General features: G+C 42.8%; 1 protein-coding gene across 1 annotated transcript in view; it reads left to right on the top strand.

Moving 5' to 3' along the window:
• The window catches only part of LOC139452728 (uncharacterized), a 143,866-nt gene that overhangs the window by 119,021 nt on the left and 6,536 nt on the right, over positions 1 to 18,309 (top strand). The window contains exons 72-85 of the mRNA XM_071234304.1: positions 253 to 600; positions 2,190 to 2,507; positions 3,470 to 3,775; positions 4,294 to 4,635; positions 7,780 to 8,091; positions 8,836 to 9,138; positions 9,761 to 10,105; positions 10,813 to 11,130; positions 12,343 to 12,460; positions 12,951 to 13,108; positions 13,761 to 13,878; positions 14,831 to 14,970; positions 15,812 to 15,935; positions 16,849 to 17,003. Coding sequence (XP_071090405.1) covers positions 253 to 600; positions 2,190 to 2,507; positions 3,470 to 3,775; positions 4,294 to 4,635; positions 7,780 to 8,091; positions 8,836 to 9,138; positions 9,761 to 10,105; positions 10,813 to 11,130; positions 12,343 to 12,460; positions 12,951 to 13,108; positions 13,761 to 13,878; positions 14,831 to 14,970; positions 15,812 to 15,935; positions 16,849 to 17,003 — 3,405 coding nt within the window. The remainder of the gene's footprint in view (positions 1 to 252; positions 601 to 2,189; positions 2,508 to 3,469; positions 3,776 to 4,293; positions 4,636 to 7,779; positions 8,092 to 8,835; positions 9,139 to 9,760; positions 10,106 to 10,812; positions 11,131 to 12,342; positions 12,461 to 12,950; positions 13,109 to 13,760; positions 13,879 to 14,830; positions 14,971 to 15,811; positions 15,936 to 16,848; positions 17,004 to 18,309) is intronic.

Here is an 18,309-nt window from a genome sequence, read left to right as displayed (position 1 = left end):
ACAATACAAAAATCATTGTCATAACCCGGTATTTTGGCTGTCATCACTCTATAATAAAAGTTTTCAAGATACGTTCTCTTCACTGTCAGCTATCTATAATCAATTGTACAGGTAAGTCTTCTTCTACCCCAATGATTCTGCGCTTGCACAATGAGGGGTACCCCACTTCTTTCATGTTTGTGGTAGAGTCAACATTTTTTTGGTAGTTCTGATTATGACATCACTTCATATAAAATTAATTTTCTTGTCCAGGAATTGGATTTTCAATCCAAGGAGGCATCAATGGAAAATCTGGCTGGGTGTTAGCCGTTGATGGGGATAGATCCGGCATCATCTGTGACTACGATGGATGGAGCAATGACGATGCAGGACAAGTGTGTCGGTCTCAAGGATATGAATGGGGAGAGAAACTACCAGCACCACCAATGAAGAAACCTACAGACAGCATTCTGATGACCACCTTCCGTTGCAGTGGCTCTGAGACTAATATCAATGCCTGCAGCAGAAAGCAACCAAATGAGACGTATTTCTTCTTCACATCTGAAAATAACACTGCCTGCAATTCTTGGACTGCCGCAACAGCCAGCTGTTATGGAAAAGGTAGAGTGATCCAGAAGTTTGTGTTGGTGAATGTGTTTGCAGGAAATGCAATGAATAGAGTCAGAACCATTGTACTGAACCTGCCATCCTCCACAGGTTCCAGATGGGGTGGTCGTTATGGAGACAGCAGGGCTGTGTCCATCTTCCCGAGGCAAGTGAGTTAACTGACTATAAAAGTTCAGTTTCCACCCTTGCCGAACTAGACTGGTATTATGGAGTTACATTTTAGCTGAACTAACGAGTCTATGCATAGTTCAATCAAAATCGTATAAGATATTTTCTAAATCTTTTCCTGTTTTTAATCAAGGTGCTCACGTGATTTGATGCACTTCACGATGTAAGACTCGTTTTATCACAATATAGATCTTGATTACCATTTTGTTTGAAGCAAATGCAAGTAATACGAGAGGTTGAATCTGATTGGTCAATAGGAGAGGCATAGAAAGGACATAACTCGTAATAGCCACTGGTGGCGCTACGATTGAGCCCAGGAATTCCAGTCTAGTTTGGCAATGGTGGAAACTGGACTTTTAAAGTCGGTTAACTCTCTTGCCTCGGGAAGATGGGCTGTGTAGTGGCAAGACAAGTTGTATTGTAATATATTGTGATACAGGTATCTGTTTTGTGATACGTACTGCAGTATATTTGGAGCTGAAGTGTTTGACACCTGTCAGCATGGTCAGCCATTTTGTTGACCGATACAGGGGAGACAACAATGTGAGAGAAAAATCACTTCCATGTTTCCCGTTTCGATGCTTGTCGTAACAGGCAACTAACAAGATCAGGTGGCAGGCTCACTGACTTGGTTGATACATGAAGTATCCCAGTTGTGTAGATTGAGGTTCATGATCACTGGATTGTCTGGTCCAGACTTGGTTATTTACAGACCGCCGTCATAGAGCGGGAATATTGTTGAGTGCGACGTTACACAACAAACAAAGAAACAAGAACACAGAAAAAACATCATTTGAAAAGTGTGTTGTGGTATTCCTCGTAAAAAGTAATTTTTCAGGCCTTTAGTTATTGGGCAGGTCAAAGTATCAAATAACACAATATTGTTTGTCAGAAACTTAAGTACACTTTGACATAAGTATGCTGAAGAAATTTGCCTTTTCTTGTGTATAACACTTTCATCTATACAAGTGACTTACCAAATTCAACGTAATAAGTGCCTAGGGCGCTCTCAAAATTAGAAATAAGGGTTGCTTATTAGAATATCATTTTGAGTTGAAAGATCATAAATTTCGTGGTTTATGCTAATAGCATGAAATGTTTGCATACGACAGATATATTTTTCAAGAATTTAATTGCCCATTATTAAGGGTGATATAACACATGAGTGTGTATTATACACAAATAAATAAGTCTTGTTACATTGATCAGTCGGAAGGGGTGCTGATTGGGATTGTTCACTAGCCAATATAATAGCAAATATCGCCGTGGGCACTTATTAGAGCGGGCGCTTATTTAGTCGAATATGGTACCTGAAATGACATTTCCACAGAAGTTTTGATTTTCTCATGTGTGAAAATATGTGTCTCGGCCCGTCATGAGTTGCTGCCAGCCTGAACTAACTTTTTTGTCTTCAGTTCGGCTGCAACCATTCTACAACTCCTCACTTGGTGTCGTGCTCATCAGGGACAACAAGGAGAGCTACAGCATATGTGCTGAAGGCTTTGATGACAAAGCTGCCAATGTCGTGTGTAGGGAAGTTGGGTTCCCAAACGGTGGTCGTGCTCTTGGCTACAACCCCTTTGTCCACCGCGACCACACCATGGGCTTTGGCAATGTCACCTGTACAGGAAGCGAGAAGGCTCTGGGATCTTGTGTCATGTCGGACAAGTACATGTACAATTGTCCATCGGGTGTACCTGCTGTCGTGAAGTGCAACACTAGCGAAGATGAAAGTGAGGAACTTTTTCCATAATTCAGAGTACATTCTCAGATGTGCCATTGCACCATTCTTGCTCAATTTTCCGATAGTGTTCAATAAAACACTGACGGGTCATATGTAGTAACTTAATTCATGGCTAAATAAAATAATAGTCTTGGTTCTCAGGCACCGCCCGCATCATCATAAAGCCTGCCGCACTTTTTATTTTTATTTCCATTTTAAAAAAAAATTAAAATTCTTAAAATTACTTTAAAACAATGTGCTCCAATATGGCACACAGTTACTTTCCTGGACATGCGCACTGCTTTACTGTGCATCTCATGTTACGGTAATGGCAGCAATAGGAGTATGTACACGTGTTTATGCAGGGAGGCCCTTTCTTAGGTTGATGGTACACAACTGTTTATTTGTATTCATACTAGTTTGAACAAGCAACAACCAAAAGCAATGCCCACCTGCACTATATTTTCAAAAATCATTGCCTGAGAACTACTTCTTGTATTTTTTTAAGCCCATGATAATGACTAATTGTTACATGCAACTAAATGAGATGTAACGACATGAACAAATTCATAAATGGTATTGAACAAAACTTTGATAGGTAATCTCATCCAATATGTTTGAGACGTGATAAGGTTCCTTGCTCCTTGTCTCTACAAGCAGCCACTGACAATACACCTTATATGCACACAGTGAAGCATGCCAACTTGTCCTACTTTTCTAATGTGGTGGGGCCGTCGGGTAGCCTAGTGGTTAAAGCGTTCGCTCATCACGCCGAAGACCCGGGTTCGATTCCTGACATGGGTACAAATTGTGAAGCCCATTTCTGTTGTCCCTCGCCTTGATATTGCTGGAATATTGCTAAAAGCGGCGTTAACTCACTCACTACTAATGTGGAAAACTGTGTGGATCATTGAGACTTGATTGTATTGTTTTCTTAAGAAGTATGAAACCTGATGTTTTTTTACCTTCAAGTAACAGACTGGAAAATACGTGCTGACCAAGGCAAGGTCCTCATTTCAAGGTTTGGTGTGTTCGGTGAGGTCTGCTCTGCTGGTTTTGATGATGTTGCCGCGACGATAGTATGCAAATCTCTCGGCTTTGAAACTGGTGCTTCAAGAAACATTTTCAGCAGTGCTGAAGATGTACCGATGTGGATCTTTGATATGTCTTGCTCCGAAGCCAACACAGACTTGAAGTCCTGCAAACATAACACTGGGCCACATCCCAAGGATTACTGTAACAACGCTGCTGGGGTCTTCTGTCAAAACAAAGAGGACAGTAAGTCTCAAGTACCTCAAGGACGTTGGGTATCCAATTGATTAAAGTGTTCACTCATCACCCTGAAGTCTTGTTTTGAAGCCCAGCTCTGGTGTCCTCCCAAGGACAATGCTGGAATATTGATAAGAGCAGACTTTGCCAGCATTAGACAAAATGTCACAGGTCGATATCACAAGCCAATTTAGTAGAACATGCAATGAATGGTTTAAACTTGAGATGAATAATTGTTTAAGTGTGAAGAATACCAGAAATGTTAGGCTAAAATAAAAGGCACTGTCCTCATCAACAAAAATATCCACTTTGAGTCCAGCTTTCAAAACATTCAGGTACCTCACTTTTTCACATGGCAGTTTCTGCTAACACACACCAAGCTCGCAAATCAAATGTTTTTGTTTTTCATACACATCGGATACCACATTGTTTGTTATGTCTTTCTGTTATGATTCAACAGCATTTATTGCTTTCGTTATTCCTTTAAGAGAACCAAATAAGAAATTGGCATGTATGTTTATTTTCAGTGACAATCTACTCCATTGAAGGCGGAACCACAAAAAATTATGGGTACCTTGTCGCAGAATACAAGGGTACGAAGGCCACTGTGTGTTCCCCTGTGTGGTCGTCTTCCAGTGCCAACACTGTGTGTAAACAGCTTGGGTACGCTGGTGGACAGGCCTACTTTGGCCCAACGGATAAACCAACCATCCAGGATGTCATGGCTGCCAACATTGACTGTAACAGCCATGCAACGCTTCTGGACATGTGTCGGACTGGTGACTGGGAGATGTTCAAGGTCGGTAATGAGGCATCGGCAAACTACACATGCACACAAGGACCCGTCAAAGTCTTCTGTTACGCTGAATGTGAGTATTTCTTGACAACTTAACTTTTGTAAGTTATTGAAGCCTTATCAAGATATCAAATTTTTATACTTATACCTATCTCACACAATGCATTTCTTCTCCTCCTTTCGATCTTGGCATTGTAACGCCATAGAAGAGAGTTTCCAGATAAAAAAAACAACACTTCACCTGAACACATCCCAACATAACCATGGTCACTACCTAAACAAAGGGTCAATCAATCGTTGTCCAATAAATCAACTGGTCATTGTTGCCTCAACAGTGGGCTGGGGAGCTGATCTTCCACATTTTCAAGTGGCAGGGGACCACCTCCGTGGTCTAGTGGTTGAGCGTCCACCCAGAGAGCGGAAGGTCCGGGGTTCAATCCCCAGCTGCGTCATACCAAAAGACTTTAAAAAATGGTACTTGTTGTTACTCTGTCTGGCGCTCTACATTAAGGGGCTAAAACAAGGACTGATCGGCTCGGAGTCAGTATGCTGTGTCTGAGTGGGGTATCTATGTTAAACTGCGGTATGGTATCTCAGTGAGCTAGTACTATAAATCATGATTCAGTCAGAAAACCCTCGGTCATATGGTACATCAACAAGATGGGCTAAACTAAGTCAGAGTCCTTCCTGCTGATGGGTCTGTTCTCCCATGTGGTCGACTCCCTGTTGCATACAAGTTCGGGCGAGACACATCCAAGGGATTCACGTCATAGCAACTGAATTCCTGCCCTGACCAGACCAACCATCACTGACAGAATAGCTGCCCTGACCAGACCAACCATCACCGACAGAATAGCTGCCCTGATCAGACCAACCATCACTGACAGAATAGCTGCCCTGACCAGACCAACCATCACTGACAGAATAGCTGCCCTGACCAGATCAACCATCACCGACAGAATAGCTGCCCCGACCAGATCAACCATCACTGACAGAATAGCTGCCCTGACCAGACCAACCATCACTGACATAATAGCTGCCCTGACCAGATCAACCATCACCGACAGAATAGCTGCCCCGACCAGATCAACCATCACTGACAGAATAGCTGCCCTGACCAGATCAACCATCACTGATGGAATAGCTGCCCTGATGAGACTAACCATCACTGACAGAATAGTACCATCCACCCGAGGTTTTTCAGTGGATTTTCCGCCTTATGCCAGCCCAGACTTTGATCTATTTGCAACCTGCTTCAAAACCAAATACTGAATTTGTCTCATCCACCCTAGACCCAAAAGTATGGAACCACGACCCTGTTGCAATCTTGTGGGAGAATCTAAGAAACCTACACCTTTCCCCCAACCAGCCTTCTACCTCAGGTTCTTCAAAGGCTGCAACAACCAACCAGCTTCGACTGCTTTTGGTCACACCTTCTTGGCCATCAAGAAGCTGGTTCATAGTTCTGGTAAGAATCACAGAAACAAGGTACCATCATCTACCACTGCGAAGATATCTTCTCCAGCAGCCTGACTCCCACCTGCTGCACTCTTTGCCAGACACCCTCCATCTCTGCGTTGGGCTCATCTCCAAAAGTCACTCATAGCCAAGGGTTATTCTTTGAGAGTAGCCAAAAGCATCACTTCTGCTCTTATAAACCTACTGGCTGTTTGTGTAACACGATATGGAGTTTTTGAAATTGTGGTAACACCTTGTAGGAGGTATTACAACGATTGTAACACCTCGCAGGAGAGCTTACAATCATTGTAAACCCTTGATAGAACAAAAACTATGAACAGTCTACGAGACTCACGTGTAGATTTCGCACCATTGCTAAACCCACGTGCTGAGGTCACCGGTTTCATTGAATCGAGTTCACGACTATCTCATCATCTCATCTCCGATACAGGTTATACATTTGATCTCATTCTTTCCAACAAGTTGGCTGCTTGAGTTAGCGGGATCCATGTTCATGAAGTCACTCGTGTCCGATTTGAAAGGCAGCACCATGGGAAACTATACCTTCGTTGGGAGTTCATTTTGAAGAATCAACTTCTGGGCCAACCAGATGGGTTGTTCACCATTCCTTCCTTGGCATCCATTTTGAACCCAGATGACTAGGAAGGCACCTCCTTATGCCTGGTTAGAGCCTTGTGTATTTACCTCAAGGCATCTACTATGATACGTCCCTCCAGGAGAGACTTTTCATCCCTTTACATCTGCCACCACGGAAGTCTCCCGCACCGCAATTTCCTTTTGGCTACGCTCAACGATTCTTTGGGCCTACACCTTGGCTGCATTGCCTCCCCCCTGCAACATTGCATCCACAATGGCGCTGCACAACAAAGTGCTGCTGTAAGAAAGACTGATTTATCAAGCCAATTCAGGTGTTGGCTTGTATAGGGTCACTATGGTTGGTTGGTTGGTTGGTTGATTTGTTGTTTAACGCCACACTCAGCTATATGACGGCGGTCTGTAAATAATAGATTCTGGACCAGACAGTCCAGTGATTAATATCATGAGCATTGATCCACGCAATTGGGATTGATGACATGCATCAACCAAGTCACCGAGCCTGACCACTCGATCCCGTTAGTCGCCTTTTAAGACAAGCATAGTCACCTTTTACAGCAAGCATTGGTTGCTGAAGACCTATTCTACCCCGGAATCTTCACGGGTCACTATGCATGGGATTACAATGCATGACCCTATGTTTAGGTAAAGACAATGATGATGTTGGGATGTGTTTCGGGTGTAGTGTATATTTTAAGCTGGTAACTTCCACGCCAAGACTAGAAGGAGAAATGCACAATGTGAGATAGGATAAGTATGTAAATATACCATTTAATGTAATCTTTGTCATATAGTGTATAATGGCAACAGAAATGTGTCTATCAAATGTTGAGTACTGTATGGGTTAATGATTGAAACTGCAGACAATTTGACATGTTGGATGTTCTTAAATATAATTCAATAATGAGCAGTTGGTCTCTCTCACTCCATACTTCTGTGTGTTACCGGCAGTGAGGACCACTTGGAACAATTCTCAGTTTTAACACATTTATATTAATGCCACATGGTACATTGCCCTGAATAGGTATATTGATAAGCTGAGCAAAATCCAAGTCTTATTTCTGCTGCTGCAATTGCTGATGCTCAGCATCCTTTTGTTTCTAATTAGGATCAGATGGTTTTGATTCAATTCTTTTTGTTTCAGTACGTTTGCATACAGGCTTATTCAACAAGACTGGTATTGTACAACTTCAAGTTAATAATGAGTGGTTGGCTGTTTGTTCTGATGGGTTTGATGACAACGCTGCCACAGTTGTGTGCAGGCAGCTGGGACTGTCGGCCACTGGAGTGGCCGAACCAGTGGCTTTCCCGGGCTACTATTCCAGCAGGTACTCCCGGGGAAATGCCTCCTGCATAGGGACAGAGACATCCTTCCTCAGCTGCAGTCAAGAAATAGACCAATATGCCTGCCTCTCCAGACGACCAGCAACTGTGGTGTGCAGGGACTCCAGTGCTGGTAAGTCACAGTGATAACTAGAGATTGTAAGCTGTGGCGGTAGTAAGCCAAGTCATGGCTGTGTGACAGTGGTGGTAAGTCACAGTGATAACTAGAGATTGTAAGCTGTGGCGGTAGTAAGCCAAGTCATGGCTATGTGACAGTGGTGGTAAGTCAGAGTGATAACTAGAGATTGTAAGCTGTGGCGGTAGTAAGCCAAGTCATGGCTGTGTGACAGTGGTGGTAAGTCAGAGTGATAACTAGAGATTGTAAGCTGTGGCGGTAGTAAGCCAAGTCATGGCTGTGTGACAGTGGTGGTAAGTCAGAGTGATAACTAGAGATTGTAAGCTGTGGCGGTAGTAAGCCAAGTCATGGCTATGTGACAGTGGTGGTAAGCTTCAGTGGTTAGCCATGATGATGAAGTGCCACAGTTTGTTTAATGCCACATTCAGCACTATTCCATCTATATGATGGTTGTCTGTAAATACAGTCCAGTGATTGATATCATGAGCATCAATCCTTGACAACATTCAATCAACCAAGTCACGGCCACCTCGGTGGTCTCGTGGATTGAATGTCTGCCCAGAGAGCCGATGGTCGGTGATTCGATCCCATGGCCATGTCATACCCAAAAAACATTAAACATCCTTGTCAAACTGCAAATTCTAAACGACACATGAGGACTAGTTGAAATTTGACATTTTTAAGGGTTTGGCTACATGTTATCATTATGATATGACAAGTGTACTATTACCATCATTTCAGCATTGATGAAGGTCATTGGTCTTGGTAACAGAGGTCGTGTAATAGTGAACAAGTATGGCATTAATGGGACGGTGTGTTCCTCCGGCTGGGACGACCTGGATGCCAGAGTGTACTGCATGGAGCAGGGGTTCCAGGATGGATTCAGCAGCAGCCAGTACGCCTACAGGGATGTGCCGCAGTGGATCAGCGATGTCGGCTGTGTCAGCGCCGAGAAGTCCCTGCTGGATTGCGCGTTCTCTACAACAGTTGACACAGACACCTGCAGAAAGGATGCCAGTGTTTTCTGCTTCCAGAAAGAAGACCGTAAGTTTTACCATTTTCAGATCATAGTGTTTGTGCAGAAAATTGCCCTCATCACTTCTCCAAATGAGCTTGAGATAATCACTTATCAGTGTGTTTGTTGTGTCCGATAATTTTGACTTTAAGGGTTCAGTCAGTCAGTCTCTCTCTCTCTCTCTCTCTCTCTCTCTCTCTCTCTCTCTCTCTCTCTCTCTCTCTCTCTCTCTCTCTCTCTCTCCTCTCTCTCTCTCTCTCTCTCTCTCTCTCTCTCTCTCTCTCTCTCTCTCTCTCTCTCCCTCTCTCTCTCTCTCTCTCTCTCTCAACTCTGCATCGCAACTATTTTGTGTTTATATAGGTCTTTTGACCAATTGTTTGAATTCTTTGGATCTCTACTAGTCTACAAGCTTGGGTATTGTTGAGTATTTTGGCATTAATTATCTTGTTTATTCAGTCTGATTATGTATTGGAGTTGTTAGAATAGAATGGTCACAAAAGACATGACAAAAGTGATATCAGAAAATAAATCATAATTCCCTCGTTTTAATATTTTCTCAATATTACTCCATACATCAGGTGGCAGACTTTGGTCAAATACGCAATGAAACAGTGTTTGGAAACACAGGTCTTTCAATATTTTTCTTTTCAGTTGCCACATTCATCTTGACTAAGCAGCCAGCAGGTGAAGACCGTGTGGGTCAGGTGGTGGTGTCTAAGAATGGAACGACCCAACCTATGTGTCTCAGCCATTATTTCAGTAATGATGACGCCTCCGCTGTGTGCAAGAGTCTCGGTCAAGGGTTCGTGGGTGGCCAGCCCTACTATGGGAACCTGACAATCACTGGCAGTAGCGACTACTACTGGTCAGTCACCATGGCTTGTAGTGGCACGGAGAAACAAGCCGACATCTGCATCACTCACTGGAGTCTCATGTCAGACTCAAACAGAAATTCCACTTCTTGTCGACCGGTGCATGTTGAATGTTTCCGCGAGGGTAAGTACTAGTCTGTCCTGCAGGCACAATGTTCTAATCTTTGCCCTCCCTCCATTGTAATCGTAGAATATTTGTTCATTTAACTTTGGTTAAATTTGATAATAATTGCCAACACCTGAAGGGATGATTTAAATCCTGCTGGGGTCCGGCACATGATGCAGGAAGCGATGGTACTGTAAGTCCCCAGCATTGGGTTCCACCTTCAGCTGCTGGCGATCTATAGCCCTTTTTTATTATGTATTGTTACATATAGTGATATCTTTTTATGGTTGTATGCTAGTTTTAAAGTTTAATCTGTGATATTCAAGTTATTTTACTGTTCATCAGGTTCTTATTACTAAATCTAAATATATGCATTTTCAACGTATAACTTCTCGTCACGATATGGTTGAAATATTGCCGATGTGACGTGAAATAGTACCTCACTCAGTCACTCCTAAGAGTTTTCCAACAAGTTTGAGATGGGTGTGGTCAGTTTTTCAACAGGTATTAGGTGTGTTACCAAATACTTATAAACATGTTCATGTTGTTGCTTACCTGTTGTCTTCTTTAGACTGGTACTCCCAAACTCCAGCTGACAGTGTATCAGGGTAAAATACTGCTGAGCATGGCATTAAACCCAATTGCCTTAAATATTGATGATCTTGATGTCAAGTTTGTAACTGTTGGGGAGATAAGTATTTGATGATAAACAATTCTGTTTCCAGTGCGTCTGTACCCCAATAGCCTGGCTTCTGTGGGCAGCCTGGTGATCAATAACGACAATGCCTGGACCGCTGTCTGCATGGATGGGTTCACGGACACCTCGGCTATGGTTGCCTGTGTTGAGATGGGGTACGCTGGAGGGAGAGTAATGACATCAAGCTACCCTGCTTCAGGATTCTCCAACAAATTTAGAAATGTCATGTGCACAGGTGCAGAGAAGTCCTTGAAAGACTGCCCAGGAGAGATGACCAAGTCCTACGCCATGTGCAACAATGACAGAGAAGCAACTGTGTCTTGTTACAAGAAGGGCAATCAACCAGGTCAGGAGAAAAGAATATGATTGATGATTGGTGATGATTGATGATGATTGATGATAATTGATGATAATTGATGATAATTGATAATAATTGATGATAATAATGAGGATAATGATGATGATTGATAATTATAATGTGTGATAATTATGTGTGATGACTATGATGTGTGATGATGATGATGATGATGATGATGATTGATGATGATTGATGATGATTGATGATTGATGATTGATGATGATGTCCCATTGGGCTGTGTGTAGAGGGAGCAAGGGCCCTGACCTGATGATGAGCCTAACCAGCCTGACTCTGCCAGGATCACCCAAACCCTCTTTGCTGCATTTTTTATTTTAATCTGCACATCATGATTATAATATTAATAATTACTTTAGGGTATTACTTGATTCCCCCTTTTTCTGTCGCCTGTGTCTTTTTGACATGTCTGGTTTGTCGACCCGCCCCAGTGTGGACAGATTGTTGCTGATCCATCTTCTCATGAATCTGTTCTATGCCAACAGCCATGTCATGACCAACCTTTTGTTTAATGCCTGATTTTGTATGGGACTGGGCTTTGAATGCCCTTTTTGGAATTTGTTGACATGTAAGACATGCAAACCCTTGGAAATCATGATCTTTCATCTGAACAAAATCCAAAACACCTTACGATACAATTGACTTAGTGAGAACTGTTGCTCTAATGTGTACAGTGTTGTGCTTACCCATTATCTCTTGCAACACCAAGAATGTCCCTGACTCATTGTACCCATCTGGGGCTACAAACCAGGCCAGGTTACGAGGGGCCCAGTCGTCTAAGGCGCTGCAATTTGCTGTGCAGAGTTGCGTCCCTTGGGCACGCCAGAAACCTATGATTGTGGGTTCAAATCCTGGTTCACCCCGATTATGTTTCTAGGTTTGTCAACACAATACATGTGCTCGTGGGTCTCACCAAAGTGGAAAACTTGTGAGACCTACATCACTTGGGGCTTTCCTCCTACATTAAGCTGACATGTTGTGATATAACTGGAATACTGTTAAGAGCAGCGTTAAACCCAACTCATTCACTCACTCACTCACTCAAACCAGGCCCTTTGGCCCAACTGACCACGACATTAACCATGAGGCTCCTGTTCCTTGTTCTGGAAGTGTGCATGTGAAGTCAAGATAACTGACTCAGTTGTTCCAGGAGATTGTGTCATCCATTGTTTTGCCTGTTATCAGACTCGACCAGCGTGGCCCCAGCAAACGACTGCTCCAACTTCCATTATGTTAGGAACATGGCGTCTACATGTGGTTCTCAAATAAGCGCAATACAGAATGAAACTAAGCCATCATGCGAGTAAGTTTTCTGTCATGGGTCAGTTAGATTACGACACATTGCTTGATAAGGATACTAATAATTTTGTACTATATAAATCAGCCATTTTCACACACTTTACACTTACCTATGAATATTGTATTGTCATTAGTACCAAACATGCAATTATTGAAATGACCAAAGTCTAGCTCTCATTTAAATATATGAGAATATATTTGAATTAGTCTGAAAACTTTCAAAACAATTTATAAAAGTAACTTTAACTTAAAAAAAAGTACTTGAATCTGTACTTTACTAAGAAAGTGTTATCCCAAATATAACATGTGTTACATTTGACCACTTTCTATTGTGTATTCACAATTTTTAAAAGGTTTGCTTAATTCTTAAATAGTGCATATTCAGTGAGCCAAAAAGCATCCCTATCATACCTTGTCCTCTAGTGGCCTACATTTTGTATGCACTGTGGTGTTGGTGTCATTAAGCTTGTGCATGATGATGTCTTGTTGAACAGCCAACTCCTGGAGGTAGCTGAGTGCGCGGCCACCAATCTGTGTTACCAGACTGGATACTACAAGTGTTCTGTAGGGGACATCATGATGACCTTCAGATATAACTCGAACGCCACCAGAGACTGGCTGGGCCTGCAGGATGCAAAGGATGCCTGTGATGGTATGTTGTTGTAGCTCACCTTCATATCAGTGTGAAGTCATTATGGTTCTTGTCAAACTGTAAACCTTGGAGAGGGCTTCAGTGTAAGGATATTAATTTATCATCCAAAACTGGCTCCCACAGGAGATATCGCTTGGATGAGATCAAGCGATATCTACACTGTAGATATCGCTGCAATGAAATTACATCACAATGCTTTGCAGACCATTGTGACGTCACTGGTTACCATGACGTCACAATCAAATGACATCCCTAATGTCTCCACTGCTGAAGCTGTTTACACTACTTTTTACACTTAAGACACTGCTTATTACTGTCTACAAAATGAAAAAGTTGGAAGAATGATATTGGATGATAAATAGAATCTAACCATTGTGTCTTTTGATATCAAATATATCAACACGAGTTGATAAAAGTGGAAAAACTCTTCAGCAAGCCTCAGAGTTTTTCCACTTTATCAACTCGTGTTGATATATTTGATAACAAAAGACACTCGGGTGACATTGTCTATATTCATGAAAACTGAATAGGCCATTATGGCTACCATGAGTAAATTGGAGACATTCACATTTTTGACATATTGGGTCTGTCAGATGAGGAGAAGGAAGAAAATTGCTTGAATGTAACACATATAATTCATTGTGTTCATCAGGTATGGCGACGCCCCGCAGCATGTGTGAAGACAAGACTGCCCTCACCTGCCTCATGGGGAAATGTGCTGTCGGGTCTGAGGGGGACTTTGTCAATCTAGACCTGCCCACAAAGTGCAGGTAGGTGGTGTGACACAGGACTTCCTTGTGTTAATCAACTGCTCACTTCATGTTTCTCTTATCAGTACAATATACCGTATATATCTGTGTGTAAGGCAAGTTTTTTTGTACCAAGAATTAGAGGGCTTTCAAGGGGGGTCGCACACGCACACGCACATGCACACGCACACGCACGCACACACACACACACACACACACACAAGAGATGTATTAATGTGAGCACCTAACACCAGAAATACCAGGTCAACAAATTCATACTGAAGTTCTCAAACTAATCATTGTCTGGTTATAAAGTGTAATAGACATAATTTTAAAACAACTGACTCTGGTCCAAACTGTGTTTGGAAGTGGTTTTATAAATGGGAAATAAAAATTAATAAGCAGACATTTTCCCTGTAAACGATGAGATGATGGGTCAGATGCACAATGGCAGCTCAGTATGAATGCAACATAGTGATGGCTCTGCTTGTCATCGGAGTGACACTAACTTCATTAGGGGCGGTGAGGTAGCTTAGTTGTTAAAGCGTTTGCTCGTCATGCCGAAGACCTGGGTTCAGTTACCCAATAGGGGACAATATGTGAAGCCCATTTCTGGTGTCCTCTGCTGTCATATTGCTGGAACATTACTCAAAGTGGTGTTTGTTTGTTTGTTGTTTAACGCTGCACTCAGCAATATTCCAGCTATATGATGGCAGTCTGTAAATAATCGAATCTGGACGAGACAATCCAGTGATTGACATCATGAGCATTGATCCATGCAATTTGGATACGATGACATGCATCAACCAAGTCAGCTAGTGTGACCACCCGATCCCATGGTCGCCTCTTACGACAAGCATAGTTACCTTTTACGGCAAGCATGGGCTGCTAAAGACCTATTCTACCCTGCACCTTCACAGGTCTAAAAGTGGTGTAAAAAATGCTCACTCACTCGCTGACTTCATTATTTCAGTTTCCTGGCCAACATGTCATCTTGTGTTCTGACCTCACTGAGGAACCAGGGACAGAGCTGCAGCTTGGACGATATGCAGCCGACCATGACAAAGGTGGTGATGGAAACCACAGGCTTTGATGAGAAACAGTGCTCAGGAAGTAAGTTTTCCAAAAGGAATCATAATCACAATATACAGTTAATCTTAATCACCACAATGATTTAATTTGCCCAAAATTCTATAACTTTCTCTGACTCCCACTGATGCGAGGAATGTTGTCATTATCCAATACTTATGCATACATCCATGCTCGTAAATATTAACTCACTCAACGCATACATGCATGCAAGACCATTTGTTATGGGCCTCAAAAATAGGCCTGTGTCTATGGCAATACTTTTTTTTACTAAAAACGAACTTGGTGGGGGAGTTATAAAAATAATGTATGGAATATTGGGACATTGCCCTTGCACAATCAGACACCTGAAATAATGGGACAATGCCCTTTCACCATTGTTCACCTGGAATAATCGGACTTTGCATTTGCACCATCAGACACCTGGATTATTGGGACATTGCCCTTGCACCATCATACACCTGGAATATTGGGACATTTCCCCCTGCACCATCAGACACCTGGAATGTTGGGACATTGCCCCCTGCACAATCAGACACCTGAAATATTGGGACATTGCCCCTTGCACCATCAGACACCTGGAATATTGGGACATTGCCCCTTGCACCAGAGCAACCTCTTTGAAATGGTGCCAATCCATATTTCAAGTTCATTATCATCCAGGGGTTCATACCAGGAAGCTATCGTAGAGCAAAAGTTCTCATTACTCCCATACTTTAACATATACGTTACTTTTCCAGGGTAGGCATGGTTATGGGTCATTGACTTGGTCACCCAGTGGTGCAAGTTCTGATAGTGTGCTTTTTTATGTAGTTGACAGAATTTATATACCACTTTACAAATCTGTCCTTTGGATTGTTTTAAGAATCAACCTCTTCTCCTGCACCAACCAGTGATGGTAACTACTGCTCCGATGTTAGGATGTATAGGAACTTTGAACAGAAGTGCAGTGATGAAGTCGCAGCAATGCAGAAATCACCAGACTGTGTGTGAGTATACCTGTCTCTGGAACCCCTAAAGGCCTGTGTGTCATTATCATGGAAATAACAGTTTCTTCAGTTTATGAACCTTCCACATAGAAACCTAGGATCGTGGGTTCTAATGCAGGTTCGCCCGGATTATGTTTCTAGGTTTGTCGGCACCATACCCATGCTCGTTGGTTTCACCGAAGTGGCAGGTTTATGCAACTTACCCATTATCTCTTGCAACACCAAGAATGTCCCTGACTTATTGTGCCCATCTAGGCCTCCAAACCAGGCCGGGGGTACTAGTGGCTGAGTCGTCTAAGGTGGCGCGATTCGCTGTGCCGAGTTGCGTCCCTTGGGCACGCCAGAGACCCATGATTGTAGGTTCGAAACCCAGTTTGCCCCAATTATGTTTCTAGGTTTGTCAGCACCATACCCGTGCTCATTGGTTTCACTGAAGTGGTAAACGTCTGAGATCTGCATCATTTCGGGCTTTCCTCCCGTATTAAGCTGACACACTGTGATACAACTGGAATACTGTTAAAAGCAGCGTCAAACCCAATTTTCTTAATCAGATTAGTTCACATAGACTTCTTTAAGAGAGACGGGGACCATTGTTCAACTTAATTCCACTTTATTTCAATAAAGCTTTCATTCACATGGTGTGATATTTATCAAAACAATGTTACATTGGCCTGAACTGTAAAAGTTTTCATTTCACAACTCGTATGGGTTACGACATGGCATAGTTTGACTGCATGTATGTTAAGTTTAGTCTCTCCACTTAGAGGCCTTTGTTTGACTGAAGGTGTTTTTATACCAGGTTACACAAGCAGGGCAATGACACTTCCATTCCATTTATGAATGATAGATATTCCATATAAGTATGCAACAGCTTGTTTATAGCAATACACTCAAAATATTTTATTTTTCGCAGTGGACTGTCAAACGTTGCCAAATGTCTGTCCGGCGCCATGTGTGAAAACGGAACACATTTGTGTGGCAAGGACGAAATGATGCTGGCGTTCCGCTATAACGGAAACTTCACACGTGACTGGCTTGGACTGGATGGTGCAAAAGACAAATGTGATGGTAGGTTGGATTGTGAAGTGTCCCAGGATCGACTCCAGGGCCCTGACGGGGCAGTCGGGTAGCCTAGTGGTTAAAGCGTTCGCTCGTCACGCAGAAGACCCAGGTTCGATTCCCGACATGGGTACAATGTGTGAAGCCCATTTCTCGTGTCCCCCGCCGTGATATTGCTAGAATATTGCTAAAAGCGGCGTTAAACCATACTCACTCACTCCAGGGCCCTGACACAAACATGACAGAACACCGCAGAAACATTGTCACAACTATAGTTGTCATTTGCAGTGAGCCTGGTTATCAGGGCGGGACTGTTACCAGTGAAATTGTTCAAATCAGTGTTATGTTATGTGATATTGCCTTTAGAATATATGTCAAGACTTTCCAGACAGTTGCTGGTGTCTGGATTAATTGGGATCTGACTGTCAGGGTTTCACAAGTTAATGCCTAATGTCATCTTAATTCTCTATGCGGAGTTGAATCTCTTGGGCGTGCAGAAACCATGATCACGGGTTTGAATCCCAGTTTGTCCTGATAATGTTTCTTGTGCAGTGTCCTGCCCTTGTATGCAATGTCTGGCCCTTGTAGGCAATGTCTGATCCTTGTTTGCAATGTCTGGTCCTTGTATGCAATGTCTGATCCTTGTATGCAATGTCTGGTCCTTGTATGCAATGTCTGGTCCTTGTATGCAATGTCTGGCCCTTGTATGCAATGTCTGATCCTTGTATGCAATGTCTGGTCCTTGTATGCAATGTCTGATCCTTGTTTGCAATGTCTGGCCCTTGTATGCAATGTCTGATCCTTGTTTGCAATGTCTGGCCCTTGTATGCAATGTCTGGCCCTTGTATGCAAAGTCTGGTCCTTGTTTGCAATGTCTGGTCCTTGTATGCAATGTCTGGCCCTTGTATGCAATGTCTGACCCATGTATGCAATGTCTGGCCCTTGTATGCAATGTCTGGTCCTTGTTTGCAATGTCTGGTCCTTGTATGCAATGTCTGGTCCTTGTATGCAATGTCTGGTCCTTGTTTGCAATGTCTGGCCCTTGTATGCAATGCCTGGTCCTTGTATGCAATGTCTGGTCCTTGTATGCAATGTCTGGTCCTTGTATGCAATGTCTGGTCCTTGTATGCAATGTCTGATCCTTGTATGCAATGTCTGGTCCTTGTATGCAATGTCTGGTCCTTGTATGCAATGTCTGGCCCTTGTATGCAATGTCTGGCCCTTGTATGCAATGTCTGGTCCTTGTATGCAATGTCTGGCCCTTGTTTGCAATGTCTGGTCCTTGTATGCAATGTCTGGTCCTTGTATGCAATGT

The sequence above is a fragment of the Haliotis cracherodii genome, unplaced genomic scaffold, assembly GCF_022045235.1.
Source record: "Haliotis cracherodii isolate W230 unplaced genomic scaffold, xgHalCrac1.p SCAF_9, whole genome shotgun sequence".
NCBI lineage: Eukaryota > Metazoa > Mollusca > Gastropoda > Lepetellida > Haliotidae > Haliotis > Haliotis cracherodii.
The sequence above is the reverse complement of the archived record's forward strand: the minus strand, read 5'-3'. Positions and strand labels throughout refer to the sequence as shown.